General features: G+C 51.9%; 1 protein-coding gene across 1 annotated transcript; it reads right to left on the bottom strand.

Annotated features, from left to right (window-relative positions):
• Positions 1-6,117: 6,117 nt before the first annotated feature.
• Positions 6,118-22,370, bottom strand: Slc22a13 (solute carrier family 22 member 13). Its single transcript, XM_005082349.4, has 10 exons — positions 21,729-22,370; positions 9,103-9,206; positions 8,730-8,884; positions 8,354-8,522; positions 8,060-8,180; positions 7,879-7,973; positions 7,457-7,671; positions 7,173-7,281; positions 6,582-6,797; positions 6,118-6,363 (listed from the first exon to the last, which is right to left on the bottom strand). The coding sequence occupies exons 1-10, from the start codon at positions 22,104-22,106 to the stop codon at positions 6,270-6,272; spliced, it is 1,656 nt and encodes a 551-aa protein (XP_005082406.1). The 5' UTR covers positions 22,107-22,370; the 3' UTR covers positions 6,118-6,269.
• Positions 22,371-24,379: the final 2,009 nt, after the last annotated feature.

A 24,379-nucleotide genomic window follows, 5' to 3' on the forward strand; every position in this document is an offset into this window, starting at 1 on the left:
GACCTGTCTGTGCATTACACCTGGGTTCAACCTCCAGGACAGTACTCCATCGGACAGCTTGGTACAACTGTCCGGGTTTGACCCACCTCCCCAGGAGCCAGAGCCCTTCTCTGCTAGTGGAACTCAGACTGCAGTCTGTTTGCTTGGGAATCAACACAGGATCAGGAGCCAGGCTGAACTTGTTGTGGGGAAGCAGAGGACCTGAGGGACCCTGACCCTGGCCCTAGGACATGGCTCAGAGATACCTGGTAAGAAACAGGAATGACAACAAAGGAGGCTGGAACCAGACTTGTCAGACATCTCCATCAGTGCACACAATACTGCTCAGGACACTGGCAAAACTGGCTGAGAAAAATTAGGAGACAAGGGGACAACTCAGCGGGCCAAGGGCTCAGCACAGTCATAGAGGACCCATATGAGAGCTGGGAGCTTGTGTTGTAACCCAGAGGACAGCTGGACAGTCAGCCTAGCCTGATTGGCACATCTCAGGTCCCAGTGACAGATCTTATCTCATACAACAAGATGAGAAGCTACGGAGAAGGCTCAGTAGTTGGCAAAGTGCCTGTCACATAAGCAAGAGGACTGAATTCAAATCTTCAGCAACCTCGTGAAAGCCAGCCACAGCCCTGTACACCTGTATTCCCAGTCTGACAGTGGAGGGAGGGGGGTGGGATGGGGGCAGGTGGGGGAGGGGGATGGGATGGGGCAGATGGGGGAGGGGGAGGAGATGGGGCAGTGGGGGAGGGGGATGAGATGGGGCAGATAGGGGAGGGGGATGAGATGGGGACAGGTGAACCCCTGGAGCTCACTAACCAGCTGACCATCAGAATCAAAGAGTTTCAGGTCCAATGAGACCAAGTCTCAAAAAATAAGGTGGAAAGTGATTGAGAAAGATACCTGGTGTTGACCTTTAGCTTCCACATGTACACACACACACACACACACACACACACACACACACACACACAGAAAGAGAGAGGGAGAGACAGAGAGAGAAAGACAGAGACACAGAGAGACAGAGACACACACAGTAAGACAGAGACAGAGACAGAGAAGGTACATGACTCCCAAACAATCTCTGTCTCTCTGTCTCTCTGTCTCTGTCTCTCTCTCTCTCTCTCTCTGAATTTGCTATTAGATAAGAGCCACTATCAGAGAACCATCCTTATAGCTACTCTCAGCTCATGAAGCTTCAAGTCTCCCCTACCTGGGAAGGCACAGAAATCCTCCTGGTGTCTGGGACATAGAACCTCTCTTCATCAGGCCTCCCGGGTGTCCCTAGGTCACCGAAGCAGCTGCTCCAAGGCCCTCGGGCTCCCTTGAGTTCCCCAATCTTAACAGCTGAAGTGCTGGAGCTGAGGGCCTGGGCATTTGGCACAGTGGAAACCCCGAGTTGTAAGGACAACAGGCAGGCCGGGGAGCCACCTGGTCCTGTAAGCCCCAAGTCTCTGCTGCCCTGGTCCTGTGAGTCCTGCTGCTAGCTTCATCTTTAGGCACCAGAAAGCACTAAGGTCATCTGAGATTGACGTTCCAGTGAACACATGACACAGAGATGCTTAGCTTCTTCATACAAGAGCTCTACATGTTAATTAGCTTTGTTTTTGATTAAACACGCACGCACGCACGCGCTCGCGCGCGCGCGCGCACACACACACACACACACACACACACACGATAGGGATTGGGAGGTGGTTTATCGAGTAAGGTGTTTGCCGTGTTACCTTAAATGTGTCTCTACACAGCAGCAGAAACCCTAAGACACTTTCTGACCCACATGCCACACATATGCACACATATAATTACACCACACACACACAAAACCCTAGATCCCCATTTCTGTCTCCCTTGCTGTATGAAGAAGCCAGTAAGCATGAGGATCTTTCTACTCATGTGAGCAGAATACAGCACTGATGGTCATTTTGGCCCTGGTTTCTGTGGAGCAAAAGCCAGGAGATGGCAATCGGGGATCTGTAAAGCAAAGGCCAGCCTCACAGGGAGGTCCTGAGACCGTCTTACTCCCAATATGATGTCGGTCAAGTGGCCTGGGATGACCACCTGGCACAGTGGACAGTCATTGGCATAATTAAGTCATATGTAACATGTACTCTTCCTGCCAGCCTGGTCCCAGAGCAATGTCAGTCCCAAATGAACACGCAGGACGCTCTGCTGTGGTTTCTTAATGGCTAGCTCTGGCTTAATTATTAACCCATAATTACTAATCTATATTTTTATAAGGCCTTATCTTACCGAGAATGCCAGACTTGCTCCGTCTCCTCCCAGGATCACATGGTGACCCCCCTCCACTCTTGACTACATTTCCCAGAATCCTCCTCGACCCCTCGTCCCACCCATCTTGCTTCCCTGTTGGCCAGCAGTGCTTTATTCATCAACCAATGAGACAACACATACCCAGAAGGCCGTCCCCCACCACACAGGTGCCTGGGTTCACACTGGTGTGGCTTTTCTAGTCGGGCACAGCCAAAGAGTGCGAGAATTAACGTGCGAGGCACTGGTAACAAGGAGAGGACCAATCTGTCTCAGCAGCAGTGGGAAGGACAGCTTTACCCTGTGACCTGAGAAGTGAGAGACTGGGAGAGGAGTCAACAGACCACAAGGCCCCCGTGGAACCAAGAGCGCTGCTGCAGGGTGTTTGCATTCCCTCCAGGTTGCATATTTACTATACCTTTTACCCCTGGGTCATGGTATGTGGAGGTGAGGTCGTGACCATAATTGTAGGGAAAAGGGTCCAGCCGAAGAAACACACCCTGAGCAGAGCCAAAGAAACACACTTTGCCCCTGGAATCAGAGCCAGTGAAAGAAACACACCCTGGTTCTAAAACTAGAGCCAAAAGGCTAAAAAGGACCAAAGAAAGAAACACACTTTGGCCCTGAAACCAGAGCCAAATCTGACCCTAATCCTGTGCAGAAAACTAACCAATCCTCGAGCAGAGCTCTAGCCAATCTGAGCTCAGCACTAAAATCTGACCAATCCCCACCCTGGAAGCCCTATATAAACCCTGTGTCTGTTCAGCTTGTGGCTGTTCACGCTACCAGGCTGTCCTCTGCTGCTCTGGCAGAGGGCAGCCACTCTCCTGGATTCTTCCCTCCCAATAAACCGCTTCAGTGAGCTTTGGGTGAAGACCTCCTTTTGCTGCGGATTCCACCCTGGGCAGAGCAGAGCAAGCAGGGCTGTAACACTTTTGCCGGGGAAACCTTCCCCTGGGAGAGCAGAGTTGTTACACTCGGCTCTCCACTCTCCACTCCAGGAGCAGAGCTGAACTGTAGCAACTTCGACCAGGAACCCTTCTCCTGCCTGAGCAAAACTGCTACACTGGGCAAACATCCCCAGCTAGAAGACCCTCTCCTGCGGGAGCAGAGCCGATATACTGGGGAAGCCTCTCCCTGAGGTAGGGCTGTGAGCTGCTAAGCTTACTGTGGCCTGTGGTTTTCCTTGGCTCCCGAGCTCCAGGATACCTTTCCATCTGAGCTGTGTAACACTCAGTATTCTGTGACTCCCGAGTGCCAGAATACCTGTCCCATCTGATCTGTCCAAAATGCCTACAATAATTAGATCATACCTAAATATGCTCATCAGGGTCAGACCCTCCAGATGGAATTAGTGACATTATAGGAAGAGGGAAGGAAAAATTTCTCTCCATGCGCACACACCAAGGAAGCCAAGAGAGGTGGTGGGCCTTCCATACTTACAGGTCTAGAGGAGGATAAACGGGGATGCATATCTGTGTGCAGAACCTGGCCACGCTGGCACCCTAACCTCAGACTACTTGTCTGCTGTTGTGGCACCCAAGCAGATAGCCAGGTGGGAAGAATGGAGCAAACCAAGCCAAGTGTTAGCAACGCCTTTAGAGCTCAAATATGAAGTGGCCCCAAGGGTTTCATGGGTTGACTATTTGATACTGACCTGGGGGGTCTTATTTTAAAAGGTTCTAGAAACTTTAGGAGGTGGGGCCTAGTTAGGAAGCTAGTCACGGGAGGCATAACTTTGGAAGTTGTGTGTGGTCTGCAGTCCACTCCTTACCTTCTTCCCTAACCGTCAAGAGCTGGAAAACGTCACCCACCACACACCCCACACCCCCATGGCGCTCTGCTGAAACACGTGGGGACGAGCATTTGAAACCCTGAGCAGAAACCCTTCCTCCTCGAAAGTTGTTTCACCGGGGCTGAAGAGACGGCTCCGCGGTTAGGCTCTCGGCTTGGCTCCGCGGTTAGGCTCTCGGCTTGGCTCCGCGGTTAGGCTCTCGGCTTGGCTGCTCCTCCAGAGCACCTGAGTTCCCTTCTGTTCCGGCACCTACTCTGGGCAGCTCCCATACATAGGTCTGTCACTCTAGCTGCACCAACTGATGCCTTCTTTTGGCCCACGCAGGCGCAGCGTCCACATGGCAGACAGATAAGCACCTCCCAAGTGAAAAAGGAGTCTTGAGCTCCTTCTCTCATGATAGTCACAGTCACACGGAGGTAACCAGAACAGAGGCTGTGGTGAGACAGTGAGGTGACCCTCTCTCTTCTACTCATCTATATGAGATTTTGGTAGGAAAGGGTTTTCTCCAAAGGGAGACAGTAACAGTTCTCCAAAGGGAACAGGCAGGGTAGCCATGAGCCAGGTAGGAAAGCTACAAAAAAATGGGGCACGCGATCTGGAAGTGCAAAGGTGGGACCAGATGTGGGAGGGGGCTTTCCGCAGACTGAGTTTGTCAAGGAAAGGGATACGATGGCCAAGAGGCGCCACTGAGGATGGGGCCCTCCCCCCCCCAGTTCCCTTACTGTGAGAGCTTTTCACGACTGTGCAGAGACAGAGGGGACAGAGTCCTTCCGAGAAGGACTGAGGACATGGGTCGTCTGCTGATGTCGGTCCACAGTTCCGAGGACACAGGCTTGCACCTGTGAAAGGACCTGGATGACATAAGAGCCAGGCCCCTCTGGACCGTGTCAAAGTAGAGATACAGTTAACCAGAGGAGCGGCAACATCTCAGCGTCTGGACACAGAGAAGCCAAGAATTCAAGATGTCTGGTATAGTGGTCTTAATCTCAGAAGAAAGCACCCTATGGAATCACTTGTTTGGTGCAAGCGTGTGGGCTGGTGAGTGTTGAGAGTTGAACTCGGGGCCTCCCACATGCTGAACAAAATCACTCACTGTAAGATGGGAAGGCTGGGGTCCAGATTTGGAGTAGCCCTGCCCGGCAATACTTGACAAAGACAACCACAGCACTGAGTAACCTGTCCCCGTACACAGGCTAGTCTCTGTTCAACAGTGCCCTCTAGAGGACACGTGTGGATTGGCATATGCTAGCCACCATGTGCCCCTTAAGATTCCCTTCTATAGAGACAAGTTCTAGCCTGGGTAAAATCCTTTCTGGGCTCCCAGATGTCTTAGCTTCCGAGCCGCTCATGAGCAACCACTAAAGATAACCTGACTAGCAGGATAAATCATAGGCTTGTCCGCAACTACTCACATCTCTGAACAAGGGTGGGAGAATGGTGTCCTATCAGCCAACAACACAGAGGACCTCAAAGTGGGCCAGGAACGTGCCGTGGTAGCAGAGCCAGCTCTTAGCAGCCATCAGATGCAGACTGCTGATGAGCCAGGGCATGCTGGGAAGTAGCCACCAACAGCAGCTAAGCAGAAGCCCTGCTCTCTTCCTCCCCTGCCGGGCATCGCGGCACAGGCGGTGGGGGAAGGGCTGGCCAGTCTCCTCTCCTCGCCAGCCTCACACATGTGAGGCACAAGCTGGCCACTGGCCAGGAAGGAGATAACGATCTTAAGGGAAATGTGGCGTGACATTTTTTTCCTTGTTAGCCTGCTCCCACAGTTGGCTCTACCTGGTGTCCTGCTCTGGGTGGGAGCTGCTTTTGTTTAGGAGGGAGATGTTTGCTTCTGTTCTGTTTCCAGACTGAAGGGACAGCGAGGCCATAACTACAGAGGTGTTATGAGAGATGGGGGGGTGTGCACTGGGGTGGGGTGGGTGTATGAGATGGGGAGGGGGAGGGGTGCACTGGGGTGGGGTAGGTGTATGAGATGGGGGAGGGATGCACTGGGGTGGGGTGGGTGTATGAGATGGGGAGGGGGAGGGGTGCACTGGGGTGGGGTGGGTGTATGAGATGGGGGAGGGGTATGGTCCCTGAGCTTCCGTAGGGCTCCGGAACGTAAACTATGCCGTCTGGTCCCTGTGCCCCTATGTGCCCTGACAAGACCCAGAAGATGGCGTGGGCAGTCCTCTGCTTTTGACGGCCTGGCTCTTAGTGGCCACAGTCAGAAGTACGAACTGTTCACAACAGTCATCCTCATATTCGAGGTCCTTCCTGCGGCTTCCACTCCTTTCCTCTGGGGTGCTGTGATGTGGGACCTACAGGGAACAGAGCACAGTTGGCAGCTGCCTAACGCGTGGTCCCCGACTGCTCTTCCCATTCCCCTTGTCAAAGCAGGGGGAATGTTCTCTAAAGCCAGCCGGCTACCAGTGGTTCCGAGGGCGACCATGCTGGCCAGCAGGCAGAGTAATGGTGACGGGACACCTGGCCCTAGGGACAGGGCTCCTGGCGTGAGGTCCAGCGAGTGCATGCTCACCGTGAGGGACGCCCCTGCTCCAGGTCCTGGATGGTGTCCTTCAGGGTCTGGCCCCGTGTCTCAGGCAGCAGAGCACACAGCAGGCCTGCCCCGACGGGGAGGCTGCCAAAGATGAGCATGGGGAGCGCCTTGTGGTACTGCTCCAGCAGCATCACAAGCGGTGTGATGATGCCGCCAATCCTGGAGAAGATGCTCACCAGCCCCATGCCTGTTTGCCTAGGGAAAGCAGAGCACGCTGAGGCTGCACTCACCCCAGAGATGCGAGGACCCAGGTCTCAGCCACCTTTCCCTGCCTAGCGTGCAAGCCCTGTCTGCCACTCTCCTAGAGACCCAAACACCTTCTCCACTTCTGAGCGCCCCTCTCCCGGGCCACGCCTTCCTCCGCGCTCCCTTCTGGCTCTGAGAGGGCCATGGCACGCCTATGTCCATCTGTCCTCCAGGGTTCTGTGCCCTTGGTGAGCGGCACTAGACTTCCAGTGGCCCAGGCCTGTAGGCAGCTCACTGGCTGCCTGTGGCTGGTGGCAGAGGGCCAGAGGGTTGGGTAGGGTTCCCCCGGGGGAAGAGGACCACAGTCACCCCAGGGGATCTTACCTGATGACGGTGGGGAAGAGCTCAGCAGTGTACACGTAGGAAGTGGTAAAGGCAGAAGACGAGGCAAACTTCCCCACCACGGCCAGCACGGTGACCACCGTGGGGAGACCTGGAGGAGAAGGCAGACAGCCACACAGAGGGAAGGACGCCATCAGCTAAGCCCGCATACCTCCCTGTCTACTCACGGGCCTCACCCGGTATACCCAAGCCCTGGGGAGCCCTTAGTCCTGAAGGGGACGGTGGCAGAGGGGCTAGCCCTGGTAGGGAGGACGACAGCCTGGTACCTGCCGGGATGACGATGATGAGGACACACATGACACCAGCCAGAGTCAGAGACCCTAACTGGCTCCACTTGCGACCCAGTTTCTCCATCACCAGGATGCCGGAAAAGCGGGCGGGCACCTCCACTGCTCCAAATATCACCTGCGTCAGGTAGATGTCCAGGCCAAAGTCCCCCACTTGGAGGCTAAAGGCATAGTACACCAGACTGTCCGCAAACCTACAAGGTACCCAAGTGTCCTTGTCACTGCTGGGTGTACATCAAGTCACACCTACAGGAACAGCCTGGCTTAATGAGCTCATACCAGGGGAGAGGCCACCACATTCACAGACCCTCTGTCCACCCTCCCACGACACACATCCCTCCTGTGACACCAGCAGTCCCCTGGCTCTGTCCTCACTGAGGGACAAGGACCTGAGCACTTACCAGACAGCAATGAGAATCAGGGTCACCTTCCTGAGGTGAGGGTGTTTGAAAAGATCCAGGGTGTTCCCTGAGGGGCCTGTCTGCTCGGGGACCAGCTAGAAGAAAGGCAGAGTGAGTGGCGGGGACACAGGCACAGAGGCTGGCTGGAGGCAGGGGTGAGCCTGTGTCTGCTTCCAGGTACCTGGCTCAGGAGCTCTGGAGGAAGGAGCCGCCTGTTCACTGAGGCTGCCTTCTGGATCAGTTGTTTGGCCTCCTCTGTCCTCCCTTGGGAGAGGAGCCACCGTGGAGATTCTGGTAAAACCCTGTCAACCACACGAGGCTCTGATGCTGGGGTCTTGAGCCCCGTGTGGCCTCGCAGAATTCCAGTGCACACTGAGCCTCCCACCCAAGCTCCACGGGCTCCCGCTCTGCGTCCCGCACCCTGCCACGGCGGTCCCAGCAAAGGGTGGGCTGTCACCGACAAGGGTCTCCCTACCAGAAGTAGAAGACGAGCAGGAAGACCGGGGCGGTGCTTATCATCTGAAGGAGTCTCCAGTTGCGGACACCATAGGCCAGGCCGGCCAGCACCATCAGCCCAAAGGCAATGTTGCTCTGGGCCAGGACCATGGCTCGTGTTCTCCAGGACGGCCCCACCCATTCTGAAACTGAGAACAAAGGCTGCGACGGAGCCGGAATCTGCCCACTCACCCCCCACCCCACCCCTGCGATCCCCAAATGCCACTGTCAGAGGTCTGAGTCCGTGCCAGCACAGGGAACTTTGCTGTGACCTTTTTAGGTGCCCTCGACTGACACCATCCCCACAGGCAATTTTGGGGCTCTAAGGAAGAAGGCGCTGGGGCCCAGATACTCACGGAGGACATTGGTACTTAGTAAAAATCCAGCGACAGCAGTACCCAAGACAAAGCACAGGGCCATATACAGCTCGAAGCTGGACACAAAGGCGGTGGCCATGCCTGTGATGGCAGACAGAAGCAGCTGCACCAGGAGGGAGGGTCTGCGGCCAATCCTGAGTTAACGGAAGAGCAGGCTGTGAAGTGAGGCCTTCCCAGGGCTGGCCCAAGGGAGACCCAGGCAGCCGTGTCCTTGGCTCTCTCAGAGTGAGGAGATGGGGCTTCCACAGAGCCCATTGGAAGGCAGCCTGTGGACTTCATGACTAGCGAGGCTGGGGGGGGGGTAACTGAGTCAGAACCAGGGGCCTAGAGCATGCGGACCAGCAGCACATACCGGTCACAGACTGGCCCAAAGACAAGAGCCCCAACAAGGAGTCCAGCCATGAACACCGACTGTGAGGTCCTCTTCAGAGTCTTCCGGTCACACACCAGGTCAAACTGAGGCAGAAAAATACTCGTGTAAAACAAAACGCGGTACCCAGTTCCAGCCTCACTACCTAGGGCCCCCACATTTCGCACAGCGTGAGCCAAGGGACCTCACAGTCAACACAGTGGGCACGGGACAGGTAAAAATCTAAACTGAAGTGTCATGGGGGGTCTTTGAATTCCATGCAGTGTGAACCACCACCCGCCCACGAATTCACAGCCCAACACCGGGTACACTTTTTCCACAGTTTGGCAGTTGCTTTTCTGAAAGGTAGCACGCAGTTCCACATGAAACCGAAAGCGCTGGCGGCAGTATTGGAGGACGGAGAAGCTGTGTGCCCGCTGCGTGACAGACGTCCCCTTCACGTGTTTCATTCTAGAGAACTAAATAGGGTATTTCTTTCCCTTCTGTTGCTATGATAAAAAAAAAACCATGACTAAAAGCAAGATGGTTTTATTTGGTTAACACTCCAGGTCATAATCCATCGCTGAGGGAAGCCAGAGCAGGAGGTTGATGCAGGAGCAGAGGCAGGAGCCATGGTGGAAGACTGATAACCGGCTCACTCACCGGCTCATGCTCAGCCCAAGACCACTGAAGGCAATGTTTAAATGAGTCTTCCAGACCGGGGATAAATGGTGACTAGGTGTTTATTAGGGAGGCAGTCACACAGATGGGAGTAAACAACCACCGCCGTCTTCCTGTTCCAGAAAATGCAGTCTCTGCCCTTCCCATGCTCTATGCAATCCAAGAGTCAGTGAGCCAGCCCCTCCTCTGCCTTATAATGGGTCATGTCTGCACCTGAAGCCACACCCAAAGGGTGTGGCCGCCACCACAAGTTCACTGGCAAGGCCAGATGCCACTACAGACCACCTGCTCAGGAATAGGATCACCAATATGTATTGGGCACTCCCACATCCATTATCGGCCCATACAATCTTACGGGCACGGCCCCAGGTGGGTCTGACCTGGGAAATTCCTCAGCCGAGGTTTCCTCTTCCCTGGTGACTCGAGGTTGTGAAGTTGATGATAAACTAACCAGTACAGTGTATATTCAATTTCTCATTTGTTTATTTTGAGGCAGGGTGTCATGTAGCCCAGGCTGGACTCAAACTCACTTTGTAGACAGGGTAACCTGGAACTCCTCATCCTCTACCTCCTGAGTGTGGGATTACAGGCATGTATCACAATTAATGTGCATTCATTTCTAAAACAACTACTCATTAGGGCAAAAAATACTATTCAACTATTTGAACTTAATTACTTAATACATAAAACTGGTGAATATTTCTTCTGGTATAGAGAATGCATGTAAAATCACTGAAACACTAAAAATGTAAAATTCGGAAACTTCTGACAGACCTCTGCTTCCTGACAAACAGGCCCTCCCAAGTTTCACATGCGACCACGTCCAGTTAGTTTCACATGCCCACAGCTTGATCAGAATGCTAAAGAGTTCTGGCACGTGCCTTCTGGTCAAGACAGCTACATACGCACACAGGGAGTCAGGAGAGGAATGCAGATCCCCTGGGGAAATGTCAACCCACCTAGAGACAGGCTGACCACACCCGGAATACCAAGTAGAGAGTCTGCGGATCCACATACCTACCCTGCATACACGTCTACTACATGCACACTGACCCCACCCTTCCGGGCGGTGGCCCTGAGTGAGAGTTCTGAGCCCTTTGCATGAATGCTTAGGTGGGAACCCACCCTGTGAGGGCTCTTCCCTGTGTGCCAGCAAAGCGAGGGTTCCTACCGAAACATTCATGCAAAGGATAGGGATAAAGGCATGCACCACTCATGCCTGTAATTAGATTGCACAAGCGTGAACTTGGTAGACAATAATATGCATCACAATGTCAAAAGGTTAGGCGTGCCTGTTAGATGTTTCTTCAGCCAACCGAGTTGACAAAACTAACCACCCCTAAGGCTGAAAACACTGAAAAGATCTGTCTTTCGCCTTCTCATAATTGCTACCCCAAATTGAACAAAAAGACTCTGTAGTGGCATCTTGCTTTGCTAGTGGACTTGCAGTGGTAACCAAATCTTAGGGGCGTGGCTTCAGATGTACCTAAGTGACCCCTTGTAAAGTAGAGGAGGGGCTGGCTCGAGCTCTTGGGTTGCAGAGAGCATGGGAAGGACAGAGGCTGTGTTTTCAGGAGCAGGAAGACCGAGGCGGGTGTTCACTCTTATCTGTTCCCTACTAAACACCTGTTTATCATTTATCTTGAGTCTGAGGGACTCATTAAAGCTGCCTTCAGGACCCCTGGCTGGTTAGAAACGCTTGGTCCAAAGCCAGATGGCAGCATATAGAGGTGACATGTGTCAGTGTGTAGAGGTGACATGTGGCAGTGTGTAGAGGTGACATGTGTCAGTGTGTAGAGGTGACATGTGTCAGTGTGTAGAGGTGACATGTGGCAGCGTGTAGAGGTGACATGTGGCAGTGTGTAGAGGTGACATGTGGCAGCGTGTAGATGTGACATGTGGCAGCGTGTAGAGGTGACATGTGGCAGCGTGTAGAGGTACATATGTCAGCGTGTAGGGGTGACGTGTCAGTGTGTAGAGGTACATATGTCAGCGTGTAGATGTGACATGTGGCAGCGTGTAGAGGTGACATGTGGCAGCGTGTAGATGTGACATGTGGCAGCGTGTAGAGGTGACATGTGGCAGCGTGTAGAGGTGACATGTGGCAGCGTGTAGAGGTACATATGTCAGCGTGTAGGGGTGACGTGTCAGTGTGTAGAGGTACATATGTCAGCGTGTAGATGTGACATGTGGCAGCCTGTAGAGGTGACATGTGTTTATTGCTGTATGCAGAGTATGAAACCAAGTGAAGGCTAAGAGAATGTTTGCTGGAAATGGGTTAATGAATAAATGAGCTGAGACTTACACCTAGCTAGCTGATCACCAGTTAAATAACTTAGCAAGAAATTAACAGCCCAGGAGTCACTGCACTCACTTCTCGAGGACAGCAGCTCCTTCCGAAGGACTTGCAGGACGTGTGGGTGGTGCCCTAACTGCGGCTGAATGAAACAAGGCCAGGCAGGGAGCTCAACTGTTGTTCTCCCCAGTTCTAGACAGCTTGGGTTTTTGACTAGTGGCTAGAGATTGCATCAAAGCAAGACGTCATTTAAAACAAATGAAATCAATGGGGTCCTGCTGCCACCAGGCTCCATGGTCAGAGCTAAATGGCTTTGTGTGACCTTGAGTCTGCCAGCCAATTTGCCTATGTCTTGTTCTCCATTTGTGCAAAAATGGGGATAAAATAGACTCTGTGGTGTTACCCGGTATGACCAGGCCATCTATAATACCAGAACTCTCACTCAGGGCCACCGCCCGGACCAGTGGCTGTAATGCAGGAAGCTCCCGGTCCAGGTTGGCTAGGATGACTGGGAGCTGTGCCGGTGGCCACCAAGCTGCTGGGGTACAGAGCCTGGCAGACACAAACAGCAAGCCGCAGACGCTTCAGCTCTGGAACCATGCGCTCCTCCCCTTAGTTTATATCCCTGCAGACGCTTCAGCTCTGGAACCATGCGCTCCTCCCCTTAGTTTATATCCCTGCAGATGCTTCAGCTCTGGAACCATGCGCTCCTCCCCTTAGTTTATATCCCTGCAGATGCTTCAGCTCTGGAACCATGCGCTCCTCCCCTTAGTTTATATCCCCGCAGACGCTTCAGCTCTGGAACCATGCGCTCCTCCCCTTAGTTTATATCCCCGCAGACGCTTCAGCTCTGGAACCATGCGCTCCTCCCCTTAGTTTATATCCCTGCAGACGCTTCAGCTCTGGAACCATGCGCTCCTCCCCTTAGTTTATATCCCCGCAGACGCTTCAGCTCTGGAACCATGCGCTCCTCCCCTTAGTTTATATCCCTGCAGATGCTTCAGCTCTGGAACCATGCGCTCCTCCCCTTAGTTTATATCCCTGCAGACGCTTCAGCTCTGGAACCATGCGCTCCTCCCCTTAGTTTATAACCCTGCAGACGCTTCAGGTCTGGAACCATGCGCTCCTCCCCTTAGTTTATAACCCTGCAGACGCTTCAGCTCTGGAACCATGCGCTCCTCCCCTTAGTTTATATCCCTGCAGACGCTTCAGCTCTGGAACCATGCGCTCCTCCCCTTAGTTTATAACCCTGCAGACGCTTCAGGTCTGGAACCATGCGCTCCTCCCCTTAGTTTATATCCCCGCAGACGCTTCAGCTCTGGAACCATGCGCTCCTCCCCTTAGTTTATAACCCTGCAGACGCTTCAGCTCTGGAACCATGCGCTCCTCCCCTTAGTTTATATCCCTGCAGATGCTTCAGCTCTGGAACCATGCGCTCCTCCCCTTAGTTTATATCCCTGCAGATGCTTCAGCTCTGGAACCATGCGCTCCTCCCCTTAGTTTATAACCCTGCAGACGCTTCAGCTCTGGAACCATGCGCTCCTCCCCTTAGTTTATATCCCTGCAGATGCTTCAGCTCTGGAACCATGCGCTCCTCCCCTTAGTTTATATCCCCGCAGACGCTTCAGCTCTGGAACCATGCGCCTCCTCCCCTTAGTTTATATCCCTGCAGACGCTTCAGCTCTGGAACCATGCGCTCCTCCCCTTAGTTTATATCCCCGCAGACGCTTCAGCTCTGGAACCATGCGCTCCTCCCCTTAGTTTATATCCCTGCAGACGCTTCAGCTCTGGAACCATGCGCTCCTCCCCTTAGTTTATATCCCTGCAGACGCTTCAGCTCTGGAACCATGCGCTCCTCCCCTTAGTTTATATCCCTGCAGACGCTTCAGCTCTGGAACCATGCGCTCCTCCCCTTAGTTTATATCCCTGCAGATGCTTCAGCTCTGGAACCATGCGCTCCTCCCCTTAGTTTATATCCCTGCAGATGCTTCAGCTCTGGTACCATGTGCCTCCTCCCCTTAGTTTATATCCCTGCAGATGCTTCAGCTCTGGAACCATGCGCTCCTCCCCTTAGTTTATATCCCTGCAGATGCTTCAGCTCTGGAACCATGCGCTCCTCCCCTTAGTTTATATCCCTGCAGATGCTTCAGCTCTGGAACCATGCGCTCCTCCCCTTAGTTTATATCCCTGCAGATTCAGGAGCAACAACACCCGAGTGCCCAGTCTCAGGCAGCAGTGGAAGACAGCAAGGAATGATACCGGCCATCACCCTCCCTGTGGCAGCCTACAGAACCCCACTCCGATTTCTTAAAGCGCATCCCTCCACGTCTCCCTCTCCATTCCCTAACTATTAATGGCTCTCTGGGGTTTTAGAAGAAGGCCCCAACTCCTTGGCACTGCCTCTAAGGCCTTCCAAGAGCCGGTTCCTCCCTATTTCGCAGACACTTTTATACCGGCATCCCTCAGCGGTGCTGGCACTTCATGCCTCCAGACCTCTAAAGAAGGCCACTCTCCTGCTTTTCCTCCCCTCCCATTCAGACGCCTCTGGTCCTTGGACAAACCACACCGCTGTGGCTCGCTGGTAGTGGCTCCACTTCTACTCGTCGGCTCCTGCGGACAGGGCATGCTTTCGTCGTACTGAGGCTGGTATCCAGGCAATGTTGCAAAGGCACATTGAGAAGGGGAAACATCCCCAAGGGCACACAATCTTTCAGAAAACACGCTCTCTTCAAATCAGCATGGTTTGTGCTTCCATCTGAAAATGAAGCCCCTGGCGACAGGAAATGGTCTGCTCAGAGCGAGGCGCTTGGTCCCCAGAGCCCTTCCTTGGGGAGTGCCGCTCTGGAATAGAGCTTGGGTTACCACGTGGAACAGCACACACGTTCCAAAGGTGGCAAAGGTGTGCATTGCCTGCAGAGTCTGAGGTGAGAGGTAGCCTGTGGGGTATACAGGCTACCCAAGGCCTAGCCTGCCCAGCACAGGCTAAGTTAATGACTAAGGATAGAGGCCTCTGAAACCAGGTGTTGGGGCACACACCTTTAATCCCAGCGTTCGGGAGGCAGAGGCAGGTGAATCTCTGTGAGTTCAAGGTCAGCCTGGTCTACGGAGTGAGTTCCAGGATATCCAGGGCTACACAGAGAAACCTTGTTTCAAAAAAAGAAACAAACAAACTAGAAAGAGAAGGTGGAGAGACAGAGAGACAGACAGACAGACAGAGAGAGACAGAGACAGAGAGAGAGGGGGCTCTGAGTGGTGACGCTCAGCTGAATGTCAAATGTGATGTAAAGTGGATACAAACATTCTCAGGGAAACAGACAGCTCTCGTTTGCTTTCTGTTGCTGTGATAAGCACCACGACCGAAAACAACTTAGGGGAGTGCAGGGTTTATTTGAGCTTACAGGTTGCAGTCCATCACTGGGGAAAGTCAAGTCAGGAACTCAGGGCAGCGCCATGAGCCAGGAAAGGAACAAGGTTGCCTGCTAGCCTGCTCCCAGGCTCTCAGTTTCCTCTCTTACACAGCTCAGGACTGCCTCCTAGAGGTGGTATTGCCTATAGAGGACAATCAATTAGCAATAAAATATGTCCACAGACGTGTCCACAGGCCCCCATGGAGAACCCCCATTTCCAGGTGAATTTCATTTGTGTCAAGTTGACAATAAAAATAGCCAGGACACATCATCCCTTTCAATTTAATGTATAAACACATCACCTGTTATTAAACTATGACTTTCTGGTTTGTCCCCAAGATCTTAAGTCAACATCATAAGTCAACCCAGGACAACCAAAAAAAAAAAAAAAAAAAGCCTGGCAGTGGTGGCACACGCCTTTAATCCCAGCACTCCGGAGGCAGAGGCAGGCGGATCTCTGTGAGTTCGAGGCCAGGCTGGACCAACAGCCTCCAAAACAATACAGAGAAACCCTGTCTCGTAAAAACAAAAAAAAAAAAAAAACAAAAAAAAAAACAAAACAGGACAACCTTAAAACTCCCTCAGTCCAGGGCTTTATTGATTTATTTATTTGTATGTTTGTTTATTATTCCCGGGATTTATTTATTTTGGTTTTTCCGGGCAGAGTTACTCTGTATTCCTTTGGAGGCTGTCCTGGAACTCACTCTGTAGACCAGGCTGGTCTTGAACTCACAGAGATCCGCCTGCCTCTGCCTCCAGAGTGCTGGGATTAAAAGCGTGCACCATCAACACCCGGCTAATTCCAGGGTTTTAAAAGTTCAGTGTCTCTTTGAAAATTTAAATTCTCTCAGCTGTGGGCTCCAGTAAAATAAAAAACAAGTTGTATGCTTCCTTACTTCCCAAAGAGAGGAACCAGGCCATAGGAATAATCCCACAAAGCAAAGCCTAACCCAACAGTGTAAGAAGCTGGACATCCAACATCTGGAGCTCACTCATGGACGTCTGGGCTCCAGGCGGCTTGGGAAGGCCCACTTCCTTGGCTCCACCATCCGAACACACACTGCTAGCCTGGTCTTGTGGGCTCAGGCCGGCTCCACTCCATACACGCTGCTGTCCTTGGTGGTGCTGTCCTTGGTAGCCATCCCATGCTCCTGGCATTGTCCGTATTCTGAGGTCTCCTCTGCAACTGAGGCTGTCCCTTCGGCCATGGCTTCCCTTGGCCTTTCTTCTAGGATTCCAACTGTACTTCACGGTGCCATGTGTCAACTCCTTTCCACAACCCCTACAACCCTGGGGTCTCCACTGCAACTGAGGCTAACCTACACTAAACGGCCTCTCCAGGATTCTCTTTAGAGACTCCAACACTGCCACACGGTTCCAGGCTTGAGCTGCTCGTCACAACCCACCCCCCCTCAATTTTGCATTTCTCATGCCTTCAAAATCAGAACCACACGGGAGATTCTTACACATCGCCAAGTTCATCTACCAGGTTGAGATGCAGTCATGCCCCACCCCAGACCATAGATAGCTTCTGTGTGCTGACTCCGAGGAGAGGAGTCACCTCAGCGATGGTGGTCTCTATTATTCACAGTTGAGTTTTCAGTCCCAGCTGACCAGCATCCACTGTTCACAGCAAAGGTTTCACTTCCATGCATTCTTAATCTAACATGACACAACCACAAGACCTCACAGGCCATGCGCCCACCACATGCCTTTCTTGAAACATTACCTTCCAAGCTCCCACAGAAGAGCCCAGTAAAGCTCTGAGCACTTGGTGAATTTTCCACTTAAAGTTTCAAAGTCTTCCGCAACCCCCAAAACCACACAGTTAGGTTCAGCCCAGCAACAATCCTATCCTGGTAGCAATTTTGCTTTTCTGTGGCCAGAAACAACTTTGGAGAAAAATGGCTCCCTTGGTCCATAGGTTACAGTCCATAATCAAGAGAAGTCAACGCGAGAATCTCAAGGTAAGACCTGAATCAGACACCTGCTGCTTACTGGCTCTCGGGCCACCTTCCTTATCCGGCTGAGACCAACCAGCCTAGGAATGGTTCTTCCCACGGTAGGCCGGGCCCTCTCACATAATAAGTCATCGAGAAAATGCCTCAGAGACATGCCCACAAACTGATCTGACCTAGACAATGGCTCGATAAAGGGGGGGTCACAATTCCAGGTGATCAGGACACAGACCATCAAGCAAGTTGTTTTAAGCAATGGTATCACTGTCTCCCCATGTCCAATACGACATACCAGTCTCCATGTGAGGACATACTGTTTTTTTTTTCCTTCTCATTTACTGTGTGAGTGTGCCTATGCATGTGTGCACACGTGCATGCCATAGCACGTATATGGAGCTCAGAGGACGAGTTACAGGAGCTGAGTCCCTCTGCCTGTTGTGTGGGCTGAATCACAATCACCAGGCTTGGAGACCTGATGAGCCATCTTGCTGTGCAGTCAAAGATTGGTGGAGACTCACAGAATCTTGCCGTGTTTGGTGCTCTAGGGCTAGGGGGCTACGGGGGACAGCGGTGGCTGAGTACCCGCAGACAGGAGTATTTCCATGACCTCTTTGTGCTGCTTCAAAACTGAGAAAGAAAAGGGGTCTGCCACTGTCTACTTGTTCTCTTCATTGCGAGGACCCAGACTGATCTTAGGGATGACCCCTCTGATTGATAAGCTTGTCAAGAAGACATAGAAGACCACCACATCAGAGATTTCCCAAAAGCTGGCCCTTGCCAGAACACTGCCAAACACACAGAGACAGACTATTCGGAGGCCCGTGGAAGGACCAGCCTGTGCCTCTGAGGTAAGCAAGCGCCGATGCCCCGGGGCCTCCAGGGTCAAAGACGAGCTTCTGGTGAGCACTGCACTTAACAATGCATTCACCTGACTGATGCCCCTGGGCCTCCAGGGTCAAAGACGAGCTTCTGGTGAGCACTGTACTTAACAATGCATTCACTTGACTGTTGCCCAAGAGCAGATCCAGAGTCTGATGGACTCATTAAAGTGGATGGTTCCCATCCTGCCCCTCCTCTTTCCCAAGAGGTACCTTTCAATGGAATCTGTGGCTACTTGCTGTTGGAGAGAGAAGTTAGCTTTTAACTTCTTTCACTGACAAATGAAGAAAAGGATTAAACTTTTTCAAACACCAAATGTAGGCTGTCAAGATGGTTCATGGGGTAGACACCAACTTGAAGACCTGAGTTCATTCCCCAAAACTCACATAGTAGGATATAGATCTGCCTTCTTCACAAACACATGCTGTGACCAATGCCCCCAACACACACACACACACACTCACACACACACACCACACTCACACACACACACCCCCCACACACACACATACACATACACACATACTCACACACTCACACACACATACCACACACACACACTCACACACTTACACACACATACCACACACACACACTCACACACTCACACACTCACACACACATACCACACATACACACACATACCACACACACACACACACTCACACACACATACCAAACACACACACACTCACACACATACCACACACACACACTCACACACTCACACACATACCACACACACACACTCACACACACATACCACACACACACTCACACACACATACCACACACACACACTCACACACACACACTCACACACTCACACACACACATACCACACACACACACTCACACACACATACCACACACACACACACTCACACACTCACACACACATACCACACACACACACTCACACACTCACACACACATACCACACACACACACTCACACACTCACACACATACACACACTCACACACACACTCACACACACATACCACACACACACTCACACACACACTCACACACTCACACACACCACACACACACACACTCACACACACATACCACACACACACACTCACACACTCACACACACACATACCACACACACACACACTCACACACACATACCACACACTCACACACTCACACACACACTCACACACTCACACACACATACCACACATACACACACACATACCACACACACACACACACACACACACACACACACTCACACACACAGTAAATAAATGTACTTAGAAACAATGCATCAGGGGCTGGAGATGTGGTTCAGCAGTGAAGAGCACTGGCTGCTCTTGGCTCCCAGCACCCACATGGAAACTCAAAACCGCCTGTAAGTCCAGCTTCAGAGACTCTGATGTCGTCTTCTGGCCTCTACAGGTACCAGGCACGCATGTGGTACACACACAAGTTGGCAAACGCCCATACATAAAAACAGTAAAACAACTTAAGAACAAGGATACATCAAATGGATTGAGCCCATGATTTCAGTGGTTGTTCCCTTTAGTTGTTTGTCTTGTGTGTTCAGTGTAGGCTTGGAACCTGACAGCGAGGGACCCAGCCGAAGGTTGGGGACAGAGGGAACTGGGAACAGTGCTAGATGAGGGGACAGTAGAGACTCTTACGTGCTTTCAGGCCACGAGGAGTCAGGCCTGCTGCCAGGGTTAGGCTGGGTGAAATTACACAGCAGTTCAGCACACACGGAGACAAGGCTTAGAGTAGACGCAGCAGTTCAGCACACATGGAGACAAGGCGTAGAGTAGACGCAGCAATCCAGAAGGTTCACTGGGCCTTGAAGATGCTGCTGTTTGACCAGCTGGGCCGAGGAATTCAGTGCGATCGTAAGTGAACCCCAAACTTTTGAGGGATAGTCAAGGTCAGAAAGTACTATGAGGTGATTCCAGGGAGCCAGGGAGAAGCCTAGAGTCTTCCAGGCCAGTGATTAGGAGTGTCCTTAAGCCACCTACCTCCCCTGGGTGAGGGGGCAGCGTGACAGAGTGAGGAGAAGCCCAGCAAGGACATACCCCCAGACATGGAAAGATTACAGTCCATCCAAAAAAGTGAATGTTTCACTTCGGTTAAAACATTGTCTCCAGAGACTTCCAAAGCTGAATATTTTTACAAGCATGTGGGGTATGTGTGTGAATGTTTAATCTGTGGGATGGAGATCTACAACCATAAACATGATGAAAACACAGAGAGCCCACATATGTGGGAGCCCACAGCCCTGAGTTTCTGGACTCTCCATATAATGGGAGCCCACAGCGCTGGGTTTCTGGACTCTCCATATAATGGAAGCCCACAGCGCTGGGTTTCTGGACTCTCCGTATGTGCTCTCATGCTGTAAAGAAAGGCAGGGCTAGGCAGTGGGAATCCAGCATGGCAGCCTGGCTCTGCCATCAGCGTGCTATACTGACTGGGCTAAGTCATCTCCTCCAAGTCTGCCTCAGTCCTTCAGCCCTGACACAGATGCTTTCTGGGGGCCGCTGGGACTCCGGGACAGCTGCAGAAGTTGGGTTCCCTGCTTGAATTTCTGAGAAGAGAGCTAGTAGAAGCAAATGGTTGGTTCCACACAAGAGTCATAGGGTCTGACGTGTTCTCCAGAATGCGAGAAACAGGCAGGAAGAGACCGAGAAGGAAGCTGGAAAGTAGGGACCATTATGGGTAAATAGGAAGGCAGAGGGTGCACATTAGACACGTAAGATTAGAAGTCTCTGGAATAAGTTAACTCACAGCCGGGCAGGCTTGCAGATAGACTCTGAGAGACAAAGGGACTGGCGGATACAGACTAGAGGAGCAGAGGCTGGGCGTGTGGCGTAAACTTCTTACATGGGTGCTGTGGACCCAGACTTAGCGCGCACTTTCAGCCCCGAGCCGTCGCCCCGTCTCTTGCCAATTTTTATGCATGCGTTATTTTCAAGGGCATCACACAAATAGACAATGACAGCTAAAGGAAGTTATGATCGTGGCAAACTCCCCCTCTGGCCTCTGCGGCCCAGATCCCCTTCCTTAACGCACCAGGGAAGGATCCATCTCCCAGACACCACCGATTGCCTGAGGCCAGGCTCCCTTTTGTTTTTCTTCTCTGCAAAACACCTCTTCTCCATCAACAGTTTATGGGGACCTCGGTGCCACCAGGTCCACAAAAAGACAGGCAAAAATGAAACACCAATGGGAGCCACGCGAAGCAGACAGGAAATCAGAGAGACGGGCCACAGACAGAGGGCAAAGAGAAACACGGATGACAGGCAACAGATGGCTACATACGAGCCTGAAGACAGAGGCAGGGCTACAGAGGGCATGCGAAGGCGCAGGCTCAGAGAGAACAGCGACAGACCCCCACACTAGTGAGCACACAGACAACAGACTCTCCTACCTCGTTCTTCAGGGACGGAGGCCTGTTCTCGGGATAGACCCAGCCTGAGTCGCAGGCCTGTGTCTCATTGAAGCGGTGGCTGAGGATGTCCTCCAGGCTGGCGTTGTCAGGGGGCGGCCGGAACATGAGGCAGGACTCAGGTCTGCCTGCTGTGTCGCTGGGTATGCTCGCTGCCAGCTGCTCAGCAGCGCTTAGGTTCAGAGTGAGGTTCTTGACCCAGGACACCGAGCAGTGGTGGGGCTCATCAAGGACCATGAAGACCTGGCCAAACACGAAGAATGCAGACAGGAAATTGGGGATGCCCATCAGGATGGTCACCTGTGCCTGGAAGCGACCAAAGTCTCCCACTTCAGCTAGGACCTGTGCAAAGTGAGCCATGTCTGCTGCCACGCCTTGCTCTAGGAACACCAGGCAGGTCTGAAACTTGGCTTTGGGGCACTTGCTGCTCTGGGCTGTGATGACAGCTGCATTAATGTTTAACCCAGTCTTCTGAGCCCTACCTGTCACACCTCTTCAACTGGCTGTTCCTAAGGAGGTGTTATGGTTTGACATTTAAATGCATCCCTTCATCTGTGGAAGGCTTGGGGAACCACTTCAAAGGTTCCACTGAGAGCAAGTGCAGCCTTTAGGAGGTAGGGCTTACTTGACAGAAGTGAGCAAGTTAAGGCATGCCTTCGGAGGAGATACTGCGCCCCCATCTTTATCCCTGTGCTTCCAGAATATCACCAGGCTGGCATCCTTGTTCCAGCACACCCATCTATCTATCTATCTATCTATCTATCTATCTATCTATCTATCTATCTATCTATCTATCTCTATATCGTCTGGCCTAACTACAAGACCATAAAAATGGAGCCCAGTGATCAGGAATACTCCAAAAACATGAGCCAAAATACATCTTTCATCCTTTAAGTTATTCCTGTCAAGTATGTTGTCACAGTACAGAAAGCCAATGAGCACCAAAAGTGGCATTGAGAATTAGGATAGTGGTTGTTACAGCATCTGGTCAAGTGGTTTATAAGTCTTTGCCTAGGAGAGTAGGATTCAGGGAGGCAAATATGCAGTCTTTTTCTAAACAGCTTTGTGGATTGTTCTGGTAAGAGCACCAAAGACCAGAACACTGATAGGAATACATTCCCCCAGATCCTGGTAATCAAGGACAGAGTGGCCAATGAAGACAGGGTCAACCTGGAGTTCAGAGGTCATGCTAGGGGGCAGGGCCTCTGTCAGTCAGCGCTGTGCCTATGAGGTTTCTGGTGTAAGGGAAGCATGAGGGACCAGACTAGAATCCACCCATGTCACACTCTGGAAAACAAGTACAGCTCGTCTATATTCAGTCTGTTCTGCGACTTTGTGATGCTGAGTTCAAAGACAAAGGACTGAGGACTCTGATAAAGGAAATTTCACGGCAGTACATAATCAGGCAATGGCACAGGTACGCGTTGCTGGCTGCTTTCAGGTAGGTCTACCATGCAGCTTAGGAATGAAAACTGAGGTACAAGGATTTGAAAAGCTCGGACCAGTAAAGAACATTCCACGTTGTGCCACACTTTGAAAGCGTAGTTACTGAGAGATTAGTGCCATTTCTTATCGTCACTGGGACACGAGAAAGATGCCTTGAGAGCAGCTTCAGAACTGGCCCCTCCCATTCCGTGTTCAAGGGTGTACATTTGTAAACTCATTGGAAAGGCTTTGCTTTGAGAAGAGAGTGCTAGGATGCCCCGCCCCCAGAGCAACGCAAGGGAATGTCTTGCTGTGCTCAGACACTCTAAACCTGAAAGCCTATTTCAGCCATGGTCAAAGGAGGACCAACTACCTCCACAACTGATGGACAACCTTGGAATGATCTCTGCGGGTCCTGGCTTTGTAGTCATACAGAATTTGAACTTACCAGATCATTTGGTGGGGGGGGGTGGAGCCAAGGAAAGTGGGTGAGGACAGACTATGTGTCTTGGTTTGGGTCTCTATTGCTGTAAAGAGACCTTGACCACAGAAATCCTTACAAAGGAAACTATTTTACTGGATGGTTTACAGTTTCAGAGGCTTAGTCCATTATCGTCATGGCGGGAGGCGTGGCGTCGTGCAGGCAGACACAGCGCTGCTGCAGGCAACAGGAAGTGAACTGTCTCCCACACTGGGCATGGCTTGAGCACATGAAACCACAAAGCCTGTTCCCACTTGACACACCCACTCCAGCAAGGCCACACCTCCTAAAAGAGCCACTCCCTATGGGCCAAGCGTCCAAACACAGGAGTCTACTATGGGAGCCATTGCTAATCAAACCACCACATTCTACTCCCTGGATCCCATGAGCTTGTAACCATAGCATAATGCAAAATGCATTTAGCCCACTGTGTGTTTTTGGGGTTGAAGTCTGTTCAGGCAGTTGTTGACTAAACAATAACTTAAGCAATGAGGATGATACCGAGGCTGTAAGGAGACCCCAGGAATTTAAAGATGGCCAGAACACAAAACGTTAAAGCCACACACATTGAGCAGATTCAGCCTAGAGCAGTAGGGTCACATAGCAATGCTGTAAGGGTGAAGCTGTCCAAATCCTGTGGAGTTCACATCATGCCCATGTGCCCCACACATTGAACATGTGATCCCACCAGCTGCGTCTAAAGGCTCCTTTTCCATGAGGTCACCAG

The sequence above is a fragment of the Mesocricetus auratus genome, unplaced genomic scaffold (assembly GCF_017639785.1).
Source record: "Mesocricetus auratus isolate SY011 unplaced genomic scaffold, BCM_Maur_2.0 Super-Scaffold_100691, whole genome shotgun sequence".
Classification (NCBI taxonomy): domain Eukaryota; kingdom Metazoa; phylum Chordata; class Mammalia; order Rodentia; family Cricetidae; genus Mesocricetus; species Mesocricetus auratus.

Bases quoted from the DNA above. Each gene is read 5' to 3' on its own strand.
- Slc22a13 (XM_005082349.4), bottom strand. From the start codon at position 22,106: ATGGCTCACTTTGCACAGGTCCTAGCTGAAGTGGGAGACTTTGGTCGC. The intron at 8,181-8,353 runs GTAGGGAGACCC...TGTGGTTGACAG, and splicing joins CTGCTCGTCTTCTACTTCTG to GGTTTTACCAGAATCTCCAC. The intron at 6,364-6,581 runs GTGAGCATGCAC...TGTTCCCTGTAG, and splicing joins GAGCAGGGGCGTCCCTCACG to GTCCCACATCACAGCACCCC.